The sequence below is a fragment of the Cetorhinus maximus genome, chromosome 6 (assembly GCF_964194155.1).
Source record: "Cetorhinus maximus chromosome 6, sCetMax3.hap1.1, whole genome shotgun sequence".
NCBI lineage: Eukaryota > Metazoa > Chordata > Chondrichthyes > Lamniformes > Cetorhinidae > Cetorhinus > Cetorhinus maximus.
The window spans coordinates 112,713,688-112,735,002 of record NC_135884.1 but is presented as its reverse complement, the minus strand read 5'-3'; the positions used below and the strand labels follow the sequence as shown (position 1 = coordinate 112,735,002).

Genomic DNA, 21,315 nt, shown 5'->3' with positions numbered 1-21,315 from the left:
TAGAGATGTGCAATGAGTTCTGTTCTCAAATGCAGAAAATGGAAGAGCATTTAAAACACCACATCTGGAACTTGAGAATCAAGGAAGGCAAATTCAAAATGTCAATCATATTGCACATTGATAAAAAATGAAGTTAAGAGCAAATGCAAGAGAAAGCATGAACCCTACAGAAGGATCACATAACACACATTTTCTCCCTTCTTTAAGCCACAAGAATTTGCTTTAAACAGAAGTTCAATGTATTACACCAAATAATTTACATGTTCAAACAAATGCATTACAAAGAAAAAGGGAAACCTTTATTAAGTTCAAACACCTACTTATTCTTCAGTTGTTACAGAAGACATCTCTTTACTTTAAAATACTATCACATTGTAACACACTGAGAACTAAGGTTTCTGAAGTGATTGTGGGTTTTTCTCCCTCCTCCTGCAAAATAATTAGAAACTTCATTTAACAGGTGTATATCAATACATTAAAGAAATTTAATTACTTTAATTGGGATATACTGAACATATTGTTTCTCAGCAAATCAACGCAGCACTGTTACAATGCTCAGTAAAAAAAAGCAGTCAAGTGAACTGTTGTACAAATCTGGCCAAGATAATACTGTACGGTGATATTTACTCAACTTGTTCCTGTTGATATAATTGCTTTTAGCAACATGAAGAACCGCATGTCAGAGTACTTTAAGTCTCCATAAAACAGTATCACCATACAATAGAATCTTTTAAAAAAAGTTGTCATAAAACAGAATGGAGAAAATTTTAACAAGCATCTAACAAATAAAACAACCACTGCGAAAGATACATTTATTAAAAGGTTTTCCCAACCCTTTCAAAACCATTCATGGCGACATTTAAAAGTTACAAAAAAATGGTCCTTATACATGACATTGGGCATACACCTTTCGAAAGGAACTTGAACTTACAATGGGATTTTTCTAAAATGCTAAAATACTACAGTTTACAATTCAGTCTGAGACTATTCATCAAGGTGTTCATGGTATTCGTTCGGTGTGGTGTCTTATACTTCTGGTGCTCTTCAAACAATGTTGTGTTGGATATACAAACTCCTCTTCAAAGCAATGTGCATTCTGATGCTTCGAATGGCCACTCCTTACTGCAGCTGGAGCCTAGCACCTAGTTTTAACGGATGACCTATAATAGAAAAAAAAATTACTTCATGTACAAGAATCTCCACCCAGTAACAAGTTCAGGCTGCATCATTTTACAATGTACCTTTTTTTCTTTAAGAGTAATAAGGCTGCAGCACAGAGGAAGTTCATTCATAAGAACAAAAACTTGAAATAGGAATAAGCCATAAAGCCCATCAATAAGATCATACCTGATCCTGTATCTTAACTTCAATTCCCACCCCCATCCTATATTCCTCAATTCCCTTAGTGTCCAAATATCCATCAACCCCCATTGTGAATGTACTTATGACTGGCCATTTACAGCAGCCTTGGGTAGAGAATTTCTAAGATTCACAACCCTCTGAGGACATTTCTCATTTTGATATGAGTTATCAAGTGAACCTTCATTGCATCCCCTCAAAGGTAAGTATATCCTTCCTTGTGTAAGTACAGTACTTCAATGGTGTGGTCTCATCAAAGACCCATATAATTGCAGAAATAATTTCTTTCTTACCCAAATCCCACTACATAACATCCATTTGCCTTCTTTTCTATTCTTCACACCGAGAGTAATTTTATATTTTCCTATATTGTACTGAATTTGTCACTCACTTAATCTGTCCATCCTTTGCAGCCTCTATTATCCTCAACATACAAAGCTGGGTGGAAAAGTATCGTCAGCAAACTTGGATCTATTACACTCAGTCCCCTCAGCTAATTCATCAATATAGACTGTAAATAGCTGAGACCAAAGCATTGGTCCTTGGCACATCCCACTAGTCACAGCCTACCAACCAAAAAATAACCCATTTCATTTTACTGTTTGCATCACTGACAGAGAGCATCCAGAAGAAATGAGAACTGTTATCAACACTGAATTCTAAAAAAATAATTTTGCCTCTGCAGCAATGCTTTCTTTTAGCTATCTCTTGGTTTTACTGATCAATTTAATCTGTTTCTGTGCATTCCTACTTGCAATCGAAGTAAACTCCTTCCTTTTTCCTTCGAGGCTTGTAAGGGTCATAACTTGCCTCTTTCATTTTTAATTTTTGTGAATCCACTTAGTCACATTTGTTTAATCAGAGTTGCTAATTCTAGATATGTATTATTCCTACACCCTCTGCATTTTTAAATAAGGGATATATTTTGCTCTATTGATGCATTGTTGAATATCGTCCTCTAATCCATTTGCTTCAGTCATTCCTTCACTTCTTTCAAATTAGCCCTTTTAAAGATAGAAATATAGCTCCTGACATTTGGCACATCTGAGTTAAAGGTCGTGGCCCAAATACTTGGGTATCCAGATTGTCGGAGATTGGATGCAAGTTGGGTGATGGACGCCAGAACCCTGAGAAATCATATACACATGTACTGAAATTGCCAGTGAAGTTTCGCCGATTTCCACTGCCCGGGACTCTCTGCAAACATCTCTGACACTGAGATGAGTGTCGGAAACTTGGGCCAGATAGGCTGGACTTACAGGGATACTTACCCAGGAAATGCTACACTGATTAATAGCTGATCTAACTCAGAGGTTAGCCAGCATAACTCAATTGAGCACTACAACAGACTCCCCCAAATCATCCTTCCCCAACCTGACCACACCCTCCCAACCCAGCTACAAACACACCCACTCACTTGAGAGAGACTTGAGACTTTAAACACTTGTCTGAATATGGCAGCTACTGCCATGAAAAGTGGGCATGTCCCGTCTTTGTTCATCTTTGCTTGTGCTCGACAGTCTGCCCTGTGTATATCTGCGCTGACCCATCGGTGCTTCAGCCGAGACAAGTCCTGGCTGAAAAATTGCAAAACGGTTGGGTTGTAGAAATCTTTATGGGCAGCGCCAATGCATGCATCGATGCTGACCAGAAGATCTGGGCTCATGTTAGATCTGATCATTCAATAACATTTCTCCACCAGGAATAACAGATCTACCATTTCCTGTTCCTTGTCCAGACATAGATCAAATAAAAGGAATTTATTCTGTAAACTTAATTAGCAATATAGTAATTGACCAGAGAACAGATAGATTGTATGAACGTTGGGGAAAGACAACATTCTGCAGCTTAAAAGAGTTCCATGTAGTAATGTAAAGATGTCTTTTTAGCTGTTGAAAAATTGATGTTACCCAAGGTGAAAATATTTTTTAAGAATAGGTCAGACAGCTCTTGCAATTTTGTGGATTTTTATCTACAGCGTGACACAATACAGGAAACCATAAAGACATCTTTGAAATGCAAAGTTCATTACCCTGGAAAGCTATGCTCCGAAAATGACATGATAAAATATAATATTCTGAACTCATTTAAAGGTATTATAGTCTTGTAATGCTTGAAGTTATATTCAAGATATTTGAGAGAATGCAAAATAATTGGGAGAAAAACGCTAACCCGGAGCAGGAAGAAGAGCCCTGATTGGCCGATCACCCAAAAGCGGTGGTTTTTTCTGAGAAAGGGGTGCATGACCCAAAAGGGGTGGCCTGCCTGGTGTTGGAAGAAGAGGTTTAGGCTTGCTGGAGGGTTGTGAAACACTGCCTACATCGTAGTAACCTTCAGTTCCAGTGGGTTGTTGAACAAGAGAAGCTGGAAAACAAAAGTTTAAGACATAAATGCACACTAACATACAGCTTGCACCTAATCTAAATCTTTTAATCACTAAATTCCACCTACCGCTATTATTTAAATTGTTTAATTCAAATTGCTGTACTTTGCAAAGTAACTTGAAATTATCAGCAGAATACACAAGTATAAGGTCAGTAAGTTATTTTATAATTGGTAAAGTATAATTTTGCAAGTGTTACACATCCAAGCAAGATTGGAATAGATTTTCCCTTCCTCAGAAATTTACTGAAGCAAAGGTCCCAAAATAGTTATCACTGTTCTTTTAAAAAAAAGGATAATGGAAATGGCACCTATACAATGCAACCAGTTCAAATTGAACAACAACCATTTAAAACATTGCACTGAAATCCTGAAATATACTCACTTACCTTCATGTGGCCATTGATAAAGTTCAGTTCCCCCTTCTTGGAAGCTTTGCCAATTACTGTTTGCCTCTATCAAAACAAATATATGTTAAGTTTGCAACAATTATAAAAACCAGCACATTTGGAGACAGCAGCTCATAAATCAAGGCTCTCGATCAGTGATTCAACTGAAACTTCTGTACAGTGCTATAGCAGGGATGCCCAAACTGCACCCCTAAGGCTACATATGGCCTGACCCCATGGCAATCTGGCTGTCAAAGCCCACACAACAGAATTCTAGTTGTGCTTACATTTCTTGGTTGCCTGGTTTCAATTTTGTGGTCTTGGAAGTTTTTAGTGTGGGTGGACAAATCCTAAAATCAGAATACCAAGGTGTGTCAGTAAGAACAACTTGAGGTACATGTAAATTTATTGGTGCATTTGAATGCAGTGCATGATTCTTTTCTCAAGGAACTCAGTTTCTGACATGCACTAATGAGAGAGGGAGCGACTTCACCAGCAGTTGTCGACCACTGACCCATCCTTAGCAGGATTATCTCCATGTGCAGTGATTGTGAAGTCTGTGTTTTACAGCAGGTAACAGGATTGAATTTAGGAGCAGAACCAATATTTAGTGCTGTTGAATAAGTGCCTGCATAATCAACCGGTTACTGTTATTTGAGCCTCTGCACAAGCAGGCAAGAGATTGGCACTGGCAATGATCAAAAAAGCAATCTGGCAGCTCCTTTAATGACACTGCATTGGTCACAGTTGTAACCTTTAGAAATTCAACCATCCCTCAAAACTTTTTCCGGTAATGCATCTTACCTTGAGGTTTTTGAGCAACATTAACATAACCAGTGTCTAGTCTTGATGCAATTTTCCATAAATGGCACATATGGTAATAAATCTATACAACAGTTTGAAGTAACCTATGTTGCACATTAATTCTCAATCGCGATATTTAATTGAAAATGTTAGCAGTGAAATTACTCTCAATACACAGCTGCTGAGATTGAGTGGATTCCATCAATATAGCCTCACTCGACAGACAAAATGATTAAATTCTCAACTAACCTCCTTCAAGGTCCTCTTTTCTTTTGTTCAAGTAGTCAACCACTTTTTGAAGCTCCTCAGCATAAAGGTGCTTGCCATCACCTAGCAGAAAGAGGAGATGCCGAACGCTGCTTGGCACGACATGACTTTCATCATAAGATTCACGATGAAGGTAGTCATCTGCCAAATTAGCTGCTTTGTGCGCAATCTCAAGTCGTTCTTTTTCCAGATTTTCACCAAATATGCGTTGGTGCTCACGAGAAATCAGGTCCAAAGCATCTTCCAAAGGCATATTACGATGTTCTGCTCGAGAGAGGTAACGTTATTTTTGATCTGATATGAAAGCTCTTCAGTGTGTAAAGGTGCGCATTGAGGATATTTTTGTAATTTACTAGCAAGTATTAGGAAATAAACCAACACTGGCACTGTCACTGGGATTTCAATGAAGTGGGATAGAAAAACAACCAAGATAGATTTTGCATAGACACAACATGAACTACTGAACATTTGCACAAAAACAAAGATTTTCATTTATATAGCACTGCAGTCCAAATCCAGCCTTCATACCCATCACAAGCTTTGGAGATTCTTTCATTTTTGTACATGGCTGGACTACCCATCACTCATATGACCCATGGTGGGGGGGCGGGGGTTTATGGGGAGTAAGGTGAGGAGGGAGGCAGCCTAAATGTATGTCTATGGAGAGAGGGGTTTTAAACCTGTCATACGAAGGGTTATGTTATGCGTGCATTAGAACAAAAGGCATTTGTGTATATCAAGTCTCTCATTTCTCTGCAATCATACTCAGCCCACACACTAACTGATATATCAAAAGATTGGGCACCTCAGTTGTAGGTTTCAAGTCTGGCATTGGTATTGGAAGCAATTTGAGGTGATAAACTGTTTGAGCATGAAGGATATTATATTAATATGTCTGACAGTATAAAACTGGTGAAACAATGAGTTAAAATACAAGCTATCTGTAAATTATTTTTAATGCTGACCATACAGCAGAGTTTTTAAAGCAACTATTTGGTGTTAGTTAAAGTAATCTTATAATTCAAACTTTGAAGTGTTTCATATAGCACAGGGAAAGTTCAGTGTCTTTAATTAGGGAAGAAACAAAATTTAAAATTCCACTATTAGCAGTCCAGTGATGTCTGGAACATTGGCCACATGGATACTGTGAGCTTGTCAATAATGGATTCTATGATTGAACAGGATGATTACACTCATTTGCTCAGGTTAAGAAAATGAAGTACAGCCACTTAGGCAGCAGAAACCACATCCCACAGACAGGTGAAAATAAATTAAACTATTGTTTGTGTCAGCACCAGCTTAAAAGAGTGATGAACTGCATTGAAACAAAAATCTATAACCTCTCTTCACTGGAATGGAAAGTTTACAAAAACCAGTTCCTCCAAAGACTAATAGTTGCGTCCAATGAATCAAAATGTAACCCACTGCCTAAAGATGTTGCATGCTAAATATGTTGTCTAGGAAAATGGATTTTGGTCACATGTAATCGCACAAATTCGCATGGGAAAAGGAATCTCAGACTCTTGCAGACATATGGCAGGTGATACCAACTTATTGCATTGTGGTTAGACCACATTTCTTCAGTGAGCTCCAATATCAGTCAGGTAATCAAGTACCAAGCAAAGGAGCAGTGCTTCACTGCAAGAAGCATCAGGCAGTTTAAAAAGTCAGTTCAAGATGAATAGACATTCTTCCTCAAAAGCAGAAACCCACCAGCACTTTGCTTGCCTATCAAATAAGAAACTGTACATGATGTAGGAATCAATTTCAAATATATTTTCCTAGTTCAAAAAAACTATTAAAATACTTTGGAAAGAAATACCTCAATAGAGCCAAACGATGAATATTATTGTTTGGAAGTATCTAATTTGGCTCAGGAACGATGAGCATCAAGTTACTTAAGAATACTACAAAAATTTCAATAAAAACATAAGGACATCAATGGGGCTCTATACATCAAGAATTCTAAGAGTATCTTTATGGAAACTGAATATGTACCTTTGTGGCCTGCATACAAAATAATCACCGTGCAAGATGAAAGAGACTGATGTTCTCCACCAACAACGACACAAAATGGGGAACCTTCTTCTCGAACATCTTTCAAAGCAGTATCAAGAGCCAACTCTAATTTAAGGTACACAAGATCCACGAGAAGTCCCAGTTCTTGCACTCGTCGCCCTACCAGTTTGGCATAATCCCTTAAAATTCAAAGATTGAATATTTTCCAGTTAGGTACTCTAGCAAGATTGAAAACACTATTAAGTTGCTAGCATTTCACACAATGATTTTTTTTTTTGAAAAACAATACCCCGTGCAAGACCCTAAAATAACTGAGTACATTTGCAGATGAGGATTTTTGTTTTTTTAATTAAAAATGGACAAAACTTGGTTTAAATTCTTATAATGGCAGTGACTCACTTCCCAAGTGCACAGACATTTCCCTGGTTAAGGAGACATTTAAGCTCTCGTTCTTGGTTGCCGATGCTTTCGGAAACTAAGTCTGAAAGCTAAAGCTAAACCATATTTTACAGCAAACATTGCAAACAAGAGGGTAGTCATAGCTTAACAATTTAATAGAAATTGTACGTTCTTTTCTTAAGCAACTGTTCGAGTGTAAGGCCAATGGAGGGTTATACCCTCAATTTTTTAAGATTTTAGGTCAGGTTTAAATAGTTGCGCATCCAATCTCCATTGCAACACAGGGCTAATTGTCAAAGCTATAGTGGGTTGACTAGTTAGCTAATGAGAATCTATAATTTAAAACCGATATTCATTGAGAAACCTTCAGAATTTTGCACAGAGCCGAAGCAACAAAAATGGCAAATTTAGCAACTTATTCTTTAAATCGAGATAAACATCTCATGTTCCACGATTATAACAATTAGATAGCTTCTGGATTGAAATGGCTCAGATGAATTTAAAGCGAGATTCCTGCTCAAAAAAATTCAGATGGTGGTCATCAATTGCATCTAGACAAATTACTGTTCATCATAATGGAGTATGTGCCCCAACAATCTTTGTAGAACCTTTACACTGCTGGCAATTCCAAGGTGATTCCAATTGCCCAAGGTTGACCATTTTTCAGCTTACATACTTCCTATTTCCAATGGAACTACACTTAAAATCACAAATCAACGCCTTTAGGGGAGGCGACAAGAGGGAAAACGGAAGACCGTGAAGGAACATGCTTGATAGATCTTTTTATAAAAAAAGAAACCTTGAGGCACATCAATTAGAGCTCTTAAGCACCTAGAATTCTACTCCTCCTTTCCATTTATATAGAATTGTAGATTAAGTTTTTTTTGTAGAATAATATTCCTGCCAATGATCAAGTGTGTAAATTGATGGTCCTTATACATTCTCTTCAAGTCATATGACATTTTCTGCAGTTAAAGTCTGGCACAGAGTCAGTGTCTCAAATGGCAATCTCAAACCTGTGCAGGATAGAAGTCTGTTTGGTGTGGATTTGCAATATGCAACAAAGAGTGCTAAAGTAATATACCAAAGGCAATTTACCCCTGTTGTTTGCTTAGGGCTATAACTACACAGTCAGCATGTTTCTCTTTATTGTAGTCATCCTCTATCTCTCTATAGAACTGCTGATAAAGCTCATCTCGGCGACTATCTTCTGGTCTGCAGCTGTCTTCTGTAAACAAGAATGTACAATCAAATAGTTAATTGATTTCTGAATACATTAACCGTTTCGTTTTTGTTCTAAAAAAAACGACAGACTTGCATTTATATAGTGCTTTTCATGACCACCAGATGATCCAAAGTGGTTTACAAACAAGTTTTTTTTAAGCTTAGTCACTGCCGTAATATAGGAAACATGACGGCTAATTTGCACACAGGAAGCTTTCAAGCAGCAACGTGAAAATGGCCAGATAACCTGTTTTTGTGATGCCAATTAAAGAGTAAATATTGGCCAGGACACCAGGGGAAGCTCACCCATCATCCTTTTTCAACATAGTTCCATGAGGTCATTTATGTCCACCTGAGAGCGTAGATGGTTTGTTATTTAACATCACATCTGAAAAACATCTCTGGCAGTGCAGAATTCCCTCAGTACTGCAATGGAGTGTCAGTCTAGACTGTCATGCTCAAGTCCTGGAGCAGGATTTGAATCCACAACTTTCTGTCTCAGAGGCAAGAATGCTACTGAGTCACATCTGACATGGTTTGGTACAGATCCTATTTAATATAATGCCTCAAAAGTATGCCGACTTATTGCATGGGTGGGGAGATTAGCAAACTTCTGTTAGTTAGCTGAAATTAATAGAACATTTAATGTTAAAGCTGATCTGCCATGTGACATATTAGGGAAAATGTTGAATTTTAAATAATGTCCTACAACCCCTCTGTTTGAAATATTTTCATGCCTGAATGGGTGGTTTTAAAATAAAGTGGAATGCCTTTTCATACACATTTACAATCTGCAGTTTATGAGCAACTCCAAAACAATCTGCAAATTTCAAAACAGTTGACCGCTAATCTATCTATTAAAATCTTACATTTTTGAATTCACAACTCGACTTCTTATTGCTAGGAAATTTTCATGGTAGTACAATAGTCAGCACTATATATAGTTTATGCAAGTAATATTGTAAAGTAATTACATAATCAGGCCACTTGGTGGCTATCTGCCTAGTCTGAACAACTACATAATACAACTCAAAATTCACAGCACGTGTCTGCTATATTATTTTCTGCTCGGGTTAAGTTTTTCTTTCAGCTTAATGGTTAGTCATCATATTTTGTGAACTGTGGACTGGCATGCATTGCCATGACCACCAGTGGCTACAGCAGCTTGGCAGATGCTAATGCTGAAAACAACCACCCAAAATGACACTTGGTAGCTACATGTATGGCACTTGTGGTAGAACCTCTTAACTTCAGTCTTCAGCAAAGATGCCCATATGAAGACACCCCATCTGAAATGGATTTGTTTGTTGCATGTCCATCATCTTTCATAAATGAAAGGATGCTGGTGCCCAATTGTAATTTATTGCATTTTCCTAACTTAGCAGTCTCTCAGTAACTGAGTCATCAGGCTCATTGTTCCACACAAAAACTCAAATTGGGTTTTAACCACTTGTCAGCACAACTGACGACTATCGATCTTGTGGATTTATCTGCTAGCCAAAGTAAGTGCAGAACTTTAACGTGCAAACAATTAAAATTTTAATTAATTTAATCCCTCAAATTCCAACTTGCTGCTGGCTTCAGTGTGCATTGCTACCAAATATCTGAAGTGGCAGCATTGAACTGGAACACATGGTTGCAGCCATTGATAGAACAATGCCTTGACCAAAGCAGTCTAATGATACATGCTGTTTAATGCATTCTGTTCATCTGGCCAATAAAACGCACCAGAATTTTCTCATCTGTACAGACCAGATCACATGATGTTCTCCACTATTGGGCTGCAGTACACTCACCCCACTGAGAAGCATTTCCTGCTATAGAACCCCAAAACACAACATTTTCTCCCCAAATGTGACATTGCTCTACTGCGTATCTTAAACCCCATCACTGAGCAGCAGTTTCACAACCAGGCCACCAGCCCATTCGTCCTTCCATCATTGAGCAGATTTACATGGCAGAGGTCCTGTTCCACTCAGATCCCAAATCCTGCCCAACCAACCAAACAGAACTCCTGCACTGATTAGCATGTCAGTGTCTCAAAACCATCCTCCCAACTGAATAAGATCAGAAGAAATAGGAGCAGGAGTAGGCCATTCAGCCCCTCAAGACTGCTCCACCATTCAAAAAGATCATGGCTGATCTGATTTTGGCCTTTACACCATTTTTGTGCCTGTTCCCCAGTAACCCTTCATTCACTTGTAGATCAAAAATCTGTCCAACTCAGTCTTGAATATATTCAATGGCCAGCCTCCAATGGTTTCAGGAAAGAATTCCAAAACCTCAGAAGAAATTCAATCCCCCCCCCACAGTTCTAGATTCCCACATGGGGGGGGAGAATAGTGTTTCCATTACCCAGCATCCCTCCCCCAACCTGAAAAGGCTAGGTCTTTCACTCACAGACCCTAATGAATTACTGGTCCTTTGTCCTAAATTCACCTTCAATGCAGATATCATGCCTGACAAATCAGAATTTTATAAGAAATGCCTGAAGTTGTAAATGGGGAATGTCTATGGATATCATTTACATGGACTCCCAAAAGTCAATAGATAAAAGTTCCTCATAAGAAAAAGTTGAAGCTGATGGAATTGAAAATAATTATTGAACTGTTCCTGAAAATGGCTGAGCAGGAGACAGGGTAGGAATAATGAGTAGGTACTCTAATTGGCAGGATGTGACTATTGTGCCCTGCAAAGATCTGTGCTGGGGCCTCATCTACTCACAATTTATTAACAGCTCAGATGATGAGATGGAAAGCCACATACAAGCTTACAGATGATACAAAGATAGGCAGCATTGTGAACAGTGTAGGTGGAAGCATAAAAGTGAATGGGCAAAACTGTAGCAAATAAATTATCGCTTAGGCAAATGCAAAGTCAGCCACTTTAATAAGGTTAGAACGGGTAATTTCTAATTGGTCAAAAGCTAGAAACCATGGCATCCAAAGAAATCTTAATGATCCTTGTGCACAGGATATTAAAATGTCATGAGGAGGTATAAGAAATAATCAAAAAAGTGAATAGAATGCTGGCCTTTATATCTAGAGGAATAGAATTCAAGGAAGAGTCATAGGTTGCATAGCACAGGAAACAGCCACTTGGCCTGTCGTGTTTGTGCTGGCTCTCTGCAAGATCAACTCACCTAGTCCCACTCCCCCACCTTTTCCTCATTGCCCTGTAATTTTTCTCTCTCTGGATAATGACCCTGGTGGAAGCTATGCCACAGCTATACAAAAACCCGGTTAATCCATACCTGGAGTACTGTGAACAGTTCTGGACAACAGACCTTAGGAAGGACATTCTGGCTTTGGAGGGAGCACAGGGTAAATTTACCAGAATGATACCTGGACTCCAAGGGATAGATTACAAGGAAAATTTAGATTGCTGAGGGGTTACCTGATTAAAGTTTAAGATTTTATGGGGTTCAAGTAGGGTACACAGAAACTCGTTTTCTAGTTGGGAAGTCTAGGTTATGAAGCACGAAGCTATTAATGTTTATGTTATTGGAAATTATTTTTCTTTTAAAGAGGTTTAGTCTGTGGGTGTATCTTATTTGGATTAAAGCTAGCTAGTCTGGGCGCTTTGATGTGTACTAGTTTTGAGGTGTAAGAGAGGTAGAGTGCATTTGCAATTTTTTGAATAGAGCATTCAAAAAAGGTGAAAGCTATCAGAAGCCAAGCAATATGTTTATATCACTAATAAAATTGGTACTATGAAAAGGGCTTTATTGTTAGAAGAGGAGGAGTTCAAAGGGGCTGGTGATACAATGAGAATTTACATTCAATGAGCTGTGCCAGGTATAACAGACAGCAGTTGTGAGAGAGTAGGGCAGAGGCAATGCAAGATCAAAATCAATAAGCCTACCACTGCGTCTCCAAAGGGACCAAAGTGAAAAGAACCTCATTTTGAATTTGTAAAGTGAAAATGCTTTGCCTGGTGTCTGTTGAAAGTTTATGGGTTGCTGTTGCCTTAATGGAGATTAGTTTGGGAATTTGACGAAAGTTATGATAGTAGTAATTTGTAGCCATATGTATATATTTAACTTATTTAAATTAATAAATGTCTCATGTACTTTGATATAAAACCTCTCGAGAGCTGGTGGTCTGATTCCTGAATTTAGAGCTGCATCCCAAACATACAAAAATAAAAATATAAGTTATGACAGTTGCTTAAAATTTCCCTCAGATTTTTAAATAACTCAGCTTTACCAACTGCCAGGTCATAACAATGGGGCATAGACTAACAATTAGCCATTAAGGAGTGAAATTAGGAAATAATTCTAGCTAAAAAGGATGATAAAAATTCAGAAGTTTCTTCCACAAATGGCAATTTATGCTAGGTCAATTGTTAATTTTAAATCTAGGCTTCATAAGGAATAAGGGGCTGCGGGCGGAGTACATGGACTTAGATCACTGATAAGCAATGATCTCCCTGAATGGTGGAAAGGGCTCGAGATGCTAAATGGCTTACTCCTGTTCCCATGTGGCAAAACCCACTCAAAGTTATCTTGCAGCCCACACATCAAGCTATCGTGGCTGTGGCTCATTAACAACCACTTCAAAGCATGGGGCTGGAGGCAGAAAAGATGAGAACAAAGAGGGGCTGAGGAAAAGGAGCGCACACACAGGGAGGGGAAGAAAGAAACCCATTGAGAGTGGTGTAGGGAGGTATGACAGGGTGCGGGGGAAGAAAGCTTGAGGGGATGCAGTGTGGAGAAATATTAGTGACTATCCCCTACCTCTTCTTTGAATACCCACGCAACTCTTATCTCATCCTCCTTTTACCCCCTCCAACTATCCATTTCACCATAAAATTACAGTTGGTAATATCTTACCATGTGCAACACCATAGGTGAAAAGCAAATTATATTAATGGCTTTTCACTGTATGTAATGCCTATAAACATCTTTAATCAACTCTTATGTCCATATTTATGATGGAAATTGACAATGTAACTTGCCAACTACCCACACTCCAAGTACTGGTGTTTAAAGTCTGTTTTCTAGTTCCTCAGCTTCTCCTGCAGAGAAACAGCTATACTCCAACCACTTCCATTTCTCCAATTTCCAAACTGATGCATGCATTCTATTTAGCTATAGGAGTTAAGAATCATAAAAATAAGGACAAAATATAACACTAAAATGAGAACAAGGTACATCAGTGCACCATGATCCAATTATCTTCCACCCTCAAGCCCTGATCTGATGGTTGCAATTGATCTTGACTCATGTATAAAAGGTCAGGGAAATCAACCAGTTTTTAAAGATTTGTAGTTATAGAAAGGGATCAGTGATCAATACTGAGGGCCCTTAAGCTAATCCAAATAAAACACATGCCAAAACAAAACTTCCTAAGAAAATGCCAAAGCTAGGGCAATAACCCACAAAATTACATGCACTCATGTGCAGTATTCATTGTATTTTAGTTAAATGGTAAAATTCCTATCCAAATTTTCACCACATATGGTTTGTTGCTTCATAAACGATCCAAGTTTTGTCTTGAAGTAAAATTGAACTAGCAAGTAAATTTCTAGACAGCAGCAGTTATTCAACATGTATTGCTTTACATGCCTTTGCTAGTGTAATAAGTTTTCCACAGCAAATTTTTGATACACCACAAACAAGCAGATACATAACTATCAGTCATACCGCTCCAGGTGTAGTTGTAATCCTCTGTACTGTAAGGCTCAGTATAACCACCATAATATTCCAACACTTCCTGAGCCCTGAAAGGGAAGAAAAACAGAAGTTAAGTACAGATGCCTAATTTACACCCGCTAACACAATTACCTTTTTTACTTTAGTATTGCTGAAAAAGGAGACATACTGTCAAAGCTTTTCGTCTTGCATGTCAGCAATACTCAATTTCTGTATGACCAGATACTACTTATTTACTATGTTTTCTTTTGATGAATATAATTTCAAGTTTTGGAGTTAACCAATTACAAAAACAAGCGATTTAGGAAGACCACTACAAAATATTAAGATAGTTCTCCATTCCAAGCTTCAAAATAATAATTTGCAAAAATCCATTTAATTCAGGAGGTTGGGGTAGAAAAGCAATGGAGAACAAGTACATTGGGCCGGATTTTGTGGACAGTGTGAACAACATTTGCACTGTAACTTGCAGTAATTCGAAATTCATTTCAGTGCTTTGCTCTCTAAAGGGGATCTGGAACTTGTATGAACAGGGCAAGCAACTATGCATCTCCTTAACCAGACTGAAGAAGTCTTGATGAGCAGCACAGTGTAAACCAGGAATGGTAAATTAGAATATTTAATCAATGCCAAATTGAAAATGAAATAGAGGGAAAGAAAGGTGGGATTAAGAGAGATTAGAGACAAAACTGGTTCTTAAATTATTTTTTGGTTTTTGTTTTCACAACTCTATCAGAGCCCATTTCAAGTGCTAATCACTCTTAACTATTACCCAAATAATCCTAAATTTGATTTTAATTAATTTGAATCTGTGACCATGATCCTACTCTAGAAGCCAACAACCCCAAGCGTAAAGGACAGAATTGAGCAAATGTCCCCAAAATGCACTTGAAAAATCCCAAACCATGTCAAAAAAGTAAATCTGACTTAATCATTAAACTGATGGCCTTAATTACAAATTATTCCTAAACCTGCAGATTACTGTGAACTGGACTGTATAGTGGATTAAGTGTGCTGACTTTTCTACTTGATCTGGTACGAGTATTATGACAGAATTTTCACCCAGGATGCAATGGTCTCGAGTGAAATAAGTTTTTGCTGTTTTCCATATGCGTTTATGAGTAAATCTGTCATGGGCCACACAGGCTGGAAATCAACACAAAGGTTAAATTAATTTGTCATCCCTGCTCAGCAATTAGTTGCAATGCCTCCTGGATTTTAGCTGGGCAGAGAGGAATTAACACAAAGGAATATTCAATGCTGACAGTTGTGTCAAAATAGAAAATGCTCCATGTTTACATTTAGAAATACCAAAATTCATCCACGAATTATAATTAATGCAAGTACTGAAATCAGAAAGATATTTATCTGTCACCTGTAAGGATCAGCTCTTTCAGCTCCCAAAGGTGATCGGTCTCGCTCTAGATCTTGCCGAGTTGAAAGGATGCTATTAAAAACAGAAAACTAAATTAAGTTGGTCAACTTTCATTGAAATGAAACATTCTGAAGATCAATACCACAAACTCCTTTTCAAAACAAAACTTGCAGATGCCTTCAGCAGTAAATGTACCATGAGATTTGGTACTGTGCAGAAGTCCCAAGTCACCTGGGGTGGTGGCTACATACCTCAACCAAATTCAGAATCTACAAACTATTCTTATTATCTCATCCTCAAATAAAAACTTTCCTCACTCTTGATGACTATTCAGTGGCCCCTACTGAAATCAAACAATTGTATGGTCAGCTAAGACTGAGTCCGGCTCAGTTACAATAAACTCATTAACCAACTGCTTTCTGACACTTTGTCCAGGCCCAGATATGTAGCAAAGCAGTGAATTTGTGTCTTCAGGAGAAGAGGCATTAAATGAAAGTAAAATTGGTGGAAGAAAACAAAGTACCATTGAAGGCTTTACTTAACAATGTAGTTATATCAAAGTTTTAATTGCACCAATGTAATCACCCTCAAATCTGAATGCAACACAGGTAAGTATGTTTTTTTATATCACTGCAGTGGGAAAGCAGAGGGCAAGAATTACTGTCCACAATGTAGTTATAGTGGATAAAGCATTACTATGGCCTGGGTTTGCAGTAGTGTATTAATGATGGAAAATTCACACTCTGTTCATTGAAGAATCAAGAAGCCAATGGGACCTTTACACAAGTTTATATTGAGAAACATATGCAATTCACTTAATCCATTGTCAGTGCCACATCACAATAACATAGAGCCCTGTTCCTTCACCACCACCCCCAAAGCCCTGGGTGAATTTTTGCCCCACTTTCCAGACAACACAACGTTATTACTAATATAATTAGACCATGTTTGGTCTGTTAACCCAGAATAAACTTATCATACCTTGGTAAGGATTCCCTTGGAACATTGTATTCTGCTGTTGCAAATGAACTGGAGGAGAGAGGGAGAAGAAAGAAATAGACAAGGAAAGTCAATCTCTAGGCCTTGGTTATCAACTTTCTGCAAACTAGTCAAGAATCTCATACTTTTCACTACCAGAGGGTAGAGTTTGATTAGAAATGTAGAGACACAGAACATGATACAGTTTACCAAAAAGTTCAAAAGTTGAAGAAAATAGGCAGTATGGGTTCATTTTTCAGGACATATGATAATAGTTGTTAGGTTGTACAGAACTTGAGTATTGCTGAAAAAAAAATTTAATCGAAGCTTTTCGACTTGCACTCATCGGGACAATTCGCAAGGATACCAATGTGAGGGAAAACAACAAATTTATACTCTATGAGAAGAGACTGCTGATTGGTTGGCAAGTGGACTCTGATTGGTAGAGGCACTGCCATGGAGAATGCACCAATTGATGGTGACTGACAGTGAACTGCCAAGCATTGTTTGAAATTTAAACCAGGCAGCTTTACTCTGATTGGTCAAGGCATCAATCTCAGGAATGATTCAGCAAATGGCTGTCACTTATTTTATTTAGCTGAAATAGATGCAATGTGTGTACATGTTCTGTCTGCAAAGAACAGGGCCCTGTGTATTAATATATGTAGTTTCCAGTACACACAAATCAAATGGTGCATTTTCAATGGAAACGCCCCTAACTATCAACACTCTCTTCTGAGTATAAATTTGTTGTTTTCCCTCACTGGTATTCTTGTGAATTGTCCTGATGAGTGCAAGATGAAAAACTTTGACAAAATGTCTCTTTTCAGCAATACATAAAATAATCCAATTTCATTTGTTTGTGCTTACTAAATAGTTTAGAGGTTTTGAATTCTCAATCAGACCAACCTATTTTCATTATAAGAACTTTTTCAGCATCAGTTAGCAATATTGTAATGATTGACTATTAGATTATTAAGCTATCAAACATAAGTTTAATTAAACTTTAGAATATTCACAAATACCTGAATGAAGCAATGCTCAAAAACTGTAAACTAGGCATCTTAATGGACTTTTCTGGGATAAGAGGCATATTAAAAAAACACTTCTTACCTTCCATCTGGGCTGGGTCTGTGTGATGGACCTCCCCTAGGCTTTATCCAAGCAGACATCTTAACCTGCAAAAATAGAAAACTGGTTAAGAAAATGTTGCATTGCTTCAAAGTAAATGGTCTAATGGCACATACTCCATTTGGAATTCATCCAATGCCCTCAATTCTTTTTATTGTGCTTATGTCTAGCGACAGTTCAATTGTAAAGGAACTGTGTAATATCAAAATGAAGTCTAGCCGAGAGGAGGATGCTAAACCTTGCAATAAACACCCAGAGATTTGCAGGTTCCAAATACACACTTACAATTAGATACATAAAAAGTTTACAATCCTTCAAAAAATTGGTAATATCAGTTGTCACAAATACTTCTACTTGCATTATACTGGCAATAGGGTGTTACTTCAACTCTGGAGCTTAAAACAAAATTGTTGATTTTGCAACATCTTTAAGACACCAGTAAAATCTTCCCAATCCAACATGTTTTTCTGATATTCAGCAACTTCAGTGACTAACTCAATCTACTAACCTAAAACTATTATTGCATCATGCAGGGTTTTCCAACTGCAAACTGGTATCCATTTATAATTCTAGACAGGATGACATCCAGATCATGGCGCATATATCTTTGAAGTGGCCCCAAACTTTTTGACAAGTAACAAATTCAAGTGTCTTGGTACACTGATTGTCTCCATTTTCACATTTTTCAAATGTTAAAGCCTCGTACTAGATAATTGCAGCTGTCATTATAGTACACAGGCCACTAAAGTTTCTTGTGCTTGACAATTTAATTCCAATTAGTTTGTACTGTATTTGTCTTGAATTCCCCTAGCAAGGACATTGTTGTACAATTCGAACTTTGAAACACCAAATCACTGGAAATTTTTAATATTTGGTCAGGTGGAGGATTGCTTCAATACTGAGTTCCTACTGTTTAGTAAAATTGAAATGTACAAATTCAATCATTAGTGGTATCATGGAATCATATTTTGCTTCAATTTCTGAAACAGAAACATTGCATTAACTCTAATTAAATGTTACCAATACACCCAAAATTGTAATCCCGCTTAATTCTGTTTTCCTACTTGCTGCTTAGAGTTTTGTAGGTTATATTCTCATATTGAAAGATACTTTTCTTGCTAACCCCTCAAATAATTTCCCAAATGACAAGCTTTTGCCAATATTTTACTGATTCATACATCAAGGGAATCTAGGAAATCCACAGAAGTGCAGATTCCCTTTTTGCATGGAAGGACTTCTCTCAAATCCTAGCTGCATCTGTGCACTAAGGTGGTGATAAGACAATAGAGGGAAAAAAGCAACTCAAAGGAGCTGGCAGCCTACTATAAACCAAGGGTGTTACAACATCATGCTGTCTTTTTTAACAGTACATCATAGCAAGAATTATGTATAATCAATGGTGTTCCAGATTAAGAGCAACCTCTCATTTTCAGGTCACTTGAATGTGCTGTGTTAATTTTAGATTGGATGCATTTGCAGCTTATTTCTCATATTTTGCCTATTGCTTTCGTTTGTGGTGACTTGTGTGTTTTATCCAGCACACTCCTACAATTTGCGTATATCTATCAATCAATCAGTCTGTTAATCCACTAATTCCTTTGCGATTGATGTATCCAATTCTCCACCCCTTCCCTTCTCTCTTTTTTGTCCCCCCAGACTCTAATTAAAATGCTTCAAATTCTGACTCCAGGCAGCCTTTAAGTTTTGTCCGCAACAAACTAAAAGATTGAGTCTTCAGTTCTGATTAAGCATTCACACTGGTAACACCATGACCTGTCTTTTCTCTTTAGAGAAATGTGAACTATAATGAAAAACTTTGGCAAACACAATTCTTCAAATGTGAAGTATGGTTTGAAACTAGGTGAAGTATTCCTTTTTAAAAGCTTAACTCCTGTAAAATAAATGTGCATACATTGGAATTGTCAGGAAGTCTGTTTCAAGCACCGATACAGAAATACTAGTTACGCTCTCTCCCAAATGGCTAATTTTCATGTGCCTAGGTAACAAGGAAACAAATGCCAGTCTAGTCATACCCTCACTCAACTCCCTGCCCAAGAAATACCTAGACCAATTGTAACTGCTCTACAGCTAACTCACCACACTGCCCAGGAACTTGGACTCGTTTGTGTGTAAAGATCTATTGCTATTACCAACTAAGCCACTCAAGGCCCCATATGTCTCGTTTTAAAAGTAGTTTCTCTTCACTAATGAATGACTTATAAATGTCTTGACAACCAAAGTTGGAATGATGCCCAGACAAGTGCCCATCATAACCAAATCAGGTACATTTCATGCTACATGAATTTTAATTTACCAGTACAACTTTAAAGATTGTCAAACATATATATACCCCTCCAGAAAAAAATGCACAGAACGCAAAGGATTAAAACTATAACCAACATAACTCACCTTCTGAATTATAATTATAAATAAGGAGACTTCTCAATTTACTGTTGAACCTTCAAGCTTTAACAGTGGAAACTAAAGACAGAGATTAAAGTGGTAACAGAGGGGAGTGTTAAACATAAATGTTAATATACCTTTTCGCTTCATAGATTTGACCGACAAGCTATATTTGTATTTTTATTTTAGACTACCAACATTTGCAATTTTGTTTGTGAGATGTAATGCCTGAATAATTTGCTATAAGTTACATTACGTTATATTTTTTCAAAGAGAAGTGCGGAATGAAGAAAAATCGTTGATAACTGCGTGTGCGAATGCATTAAGAAAACTAAAAATAACCCATCCAAGACACGCTGAGAATATCGGCGCTGCTTTTGGCGACTGTTTCTCGCTGGGTTTAAAAAACAAGAGACTCGGTAAAACGGGCGACCTCACAACATGGCCACCGACTCTGGGCTGAATAAAAGTTTGGGATGTCTCCATCGGTGAGGGAGACTGAAACAAATCGGAACATGGGCCTAGCGAAACCGCCAACGGCGCGGAGTGAGGAGGAGAGAAAAGGCCGGCCGGGCCCAGACTGAGCGAACGGTCGCAAGGCCTCCGCTTGCGGCAGGAGGAGCAGCGGCGGCAGCTGGGCCGAGCCTGGGCCTCACCGCCATCCAAAACTAAACAAAGGGGGGGGAAAAAATCAGCTAAAGTAAAACCTGAGCAGGGGCAGCGATGCAAAAAGAAAATAAAACGCAGAGTTAGTGGCCCGGGTGACGGCGATCCTGCGGGGGAGGAGGGGACCCCCTCAGATTAAAATGAAACCTCGATTCACCTCCTGCTGCTCTCGATCGCCTCAGCCGCCAACCTGAACCGGAGCCGGAAACACAACCAGAAGCGGCACCTGACCCCGCCCCTTCGCTTCGTCTCCACCAATCCGA

The 21,315-nt window shown here is 38.1% G+C and overlaps 1 protein-coding gene across 2 annotated transcripts; it reads right to left on the bottom strand.

The window, feature by feature from the left end:
• Positions 1–273: 273 nt before the first annotated feature.
• On the bottom strand, positions 274–21,286 carry LOC144682045 (nuclear receptor coactivator 5-like). Of its 2 annotated transcripts, none has more exons than XM_078544311.1 (12): positions 21,210–21,286; positions 20,393–20,464; positions 17,966–18,030; positions 16,856–16,903; positions 15,875–15,946; positions 14,491–14,567; positions 8,718–8,847; positions 7,200–7,399; positions 5,184–5,465; positions 4,131–4,196; positions 3,532–3,723; positions 274–1,160 (listed from the first exon to the last, which is right to left on the bottom strand). In XM_078544311.1, exons 3-12 carry the CDS (start codon positions 18,022–18,024, stop codon positions 1,120–1,122), a joined length of 1,167 nt encoding a protein of 388 aa, XP_078400437.1. In that variant the 5' UTR covers positions 18,025–18,030; positions 20,393–20,464; positions 21,210–21,286; the 3' UTR covers positions 274–1,119. The 2 variants fall into 2 exon arrangements, with proteins under 2 accessions (XP_078400437.1, XP_078400438.1); XM_078544312.1 differs by having other exon boundaries at positions 21,094–21,232.
• Between the last annotated feature and the right edge of the window lie 29 nt (positions 21,287–21,315).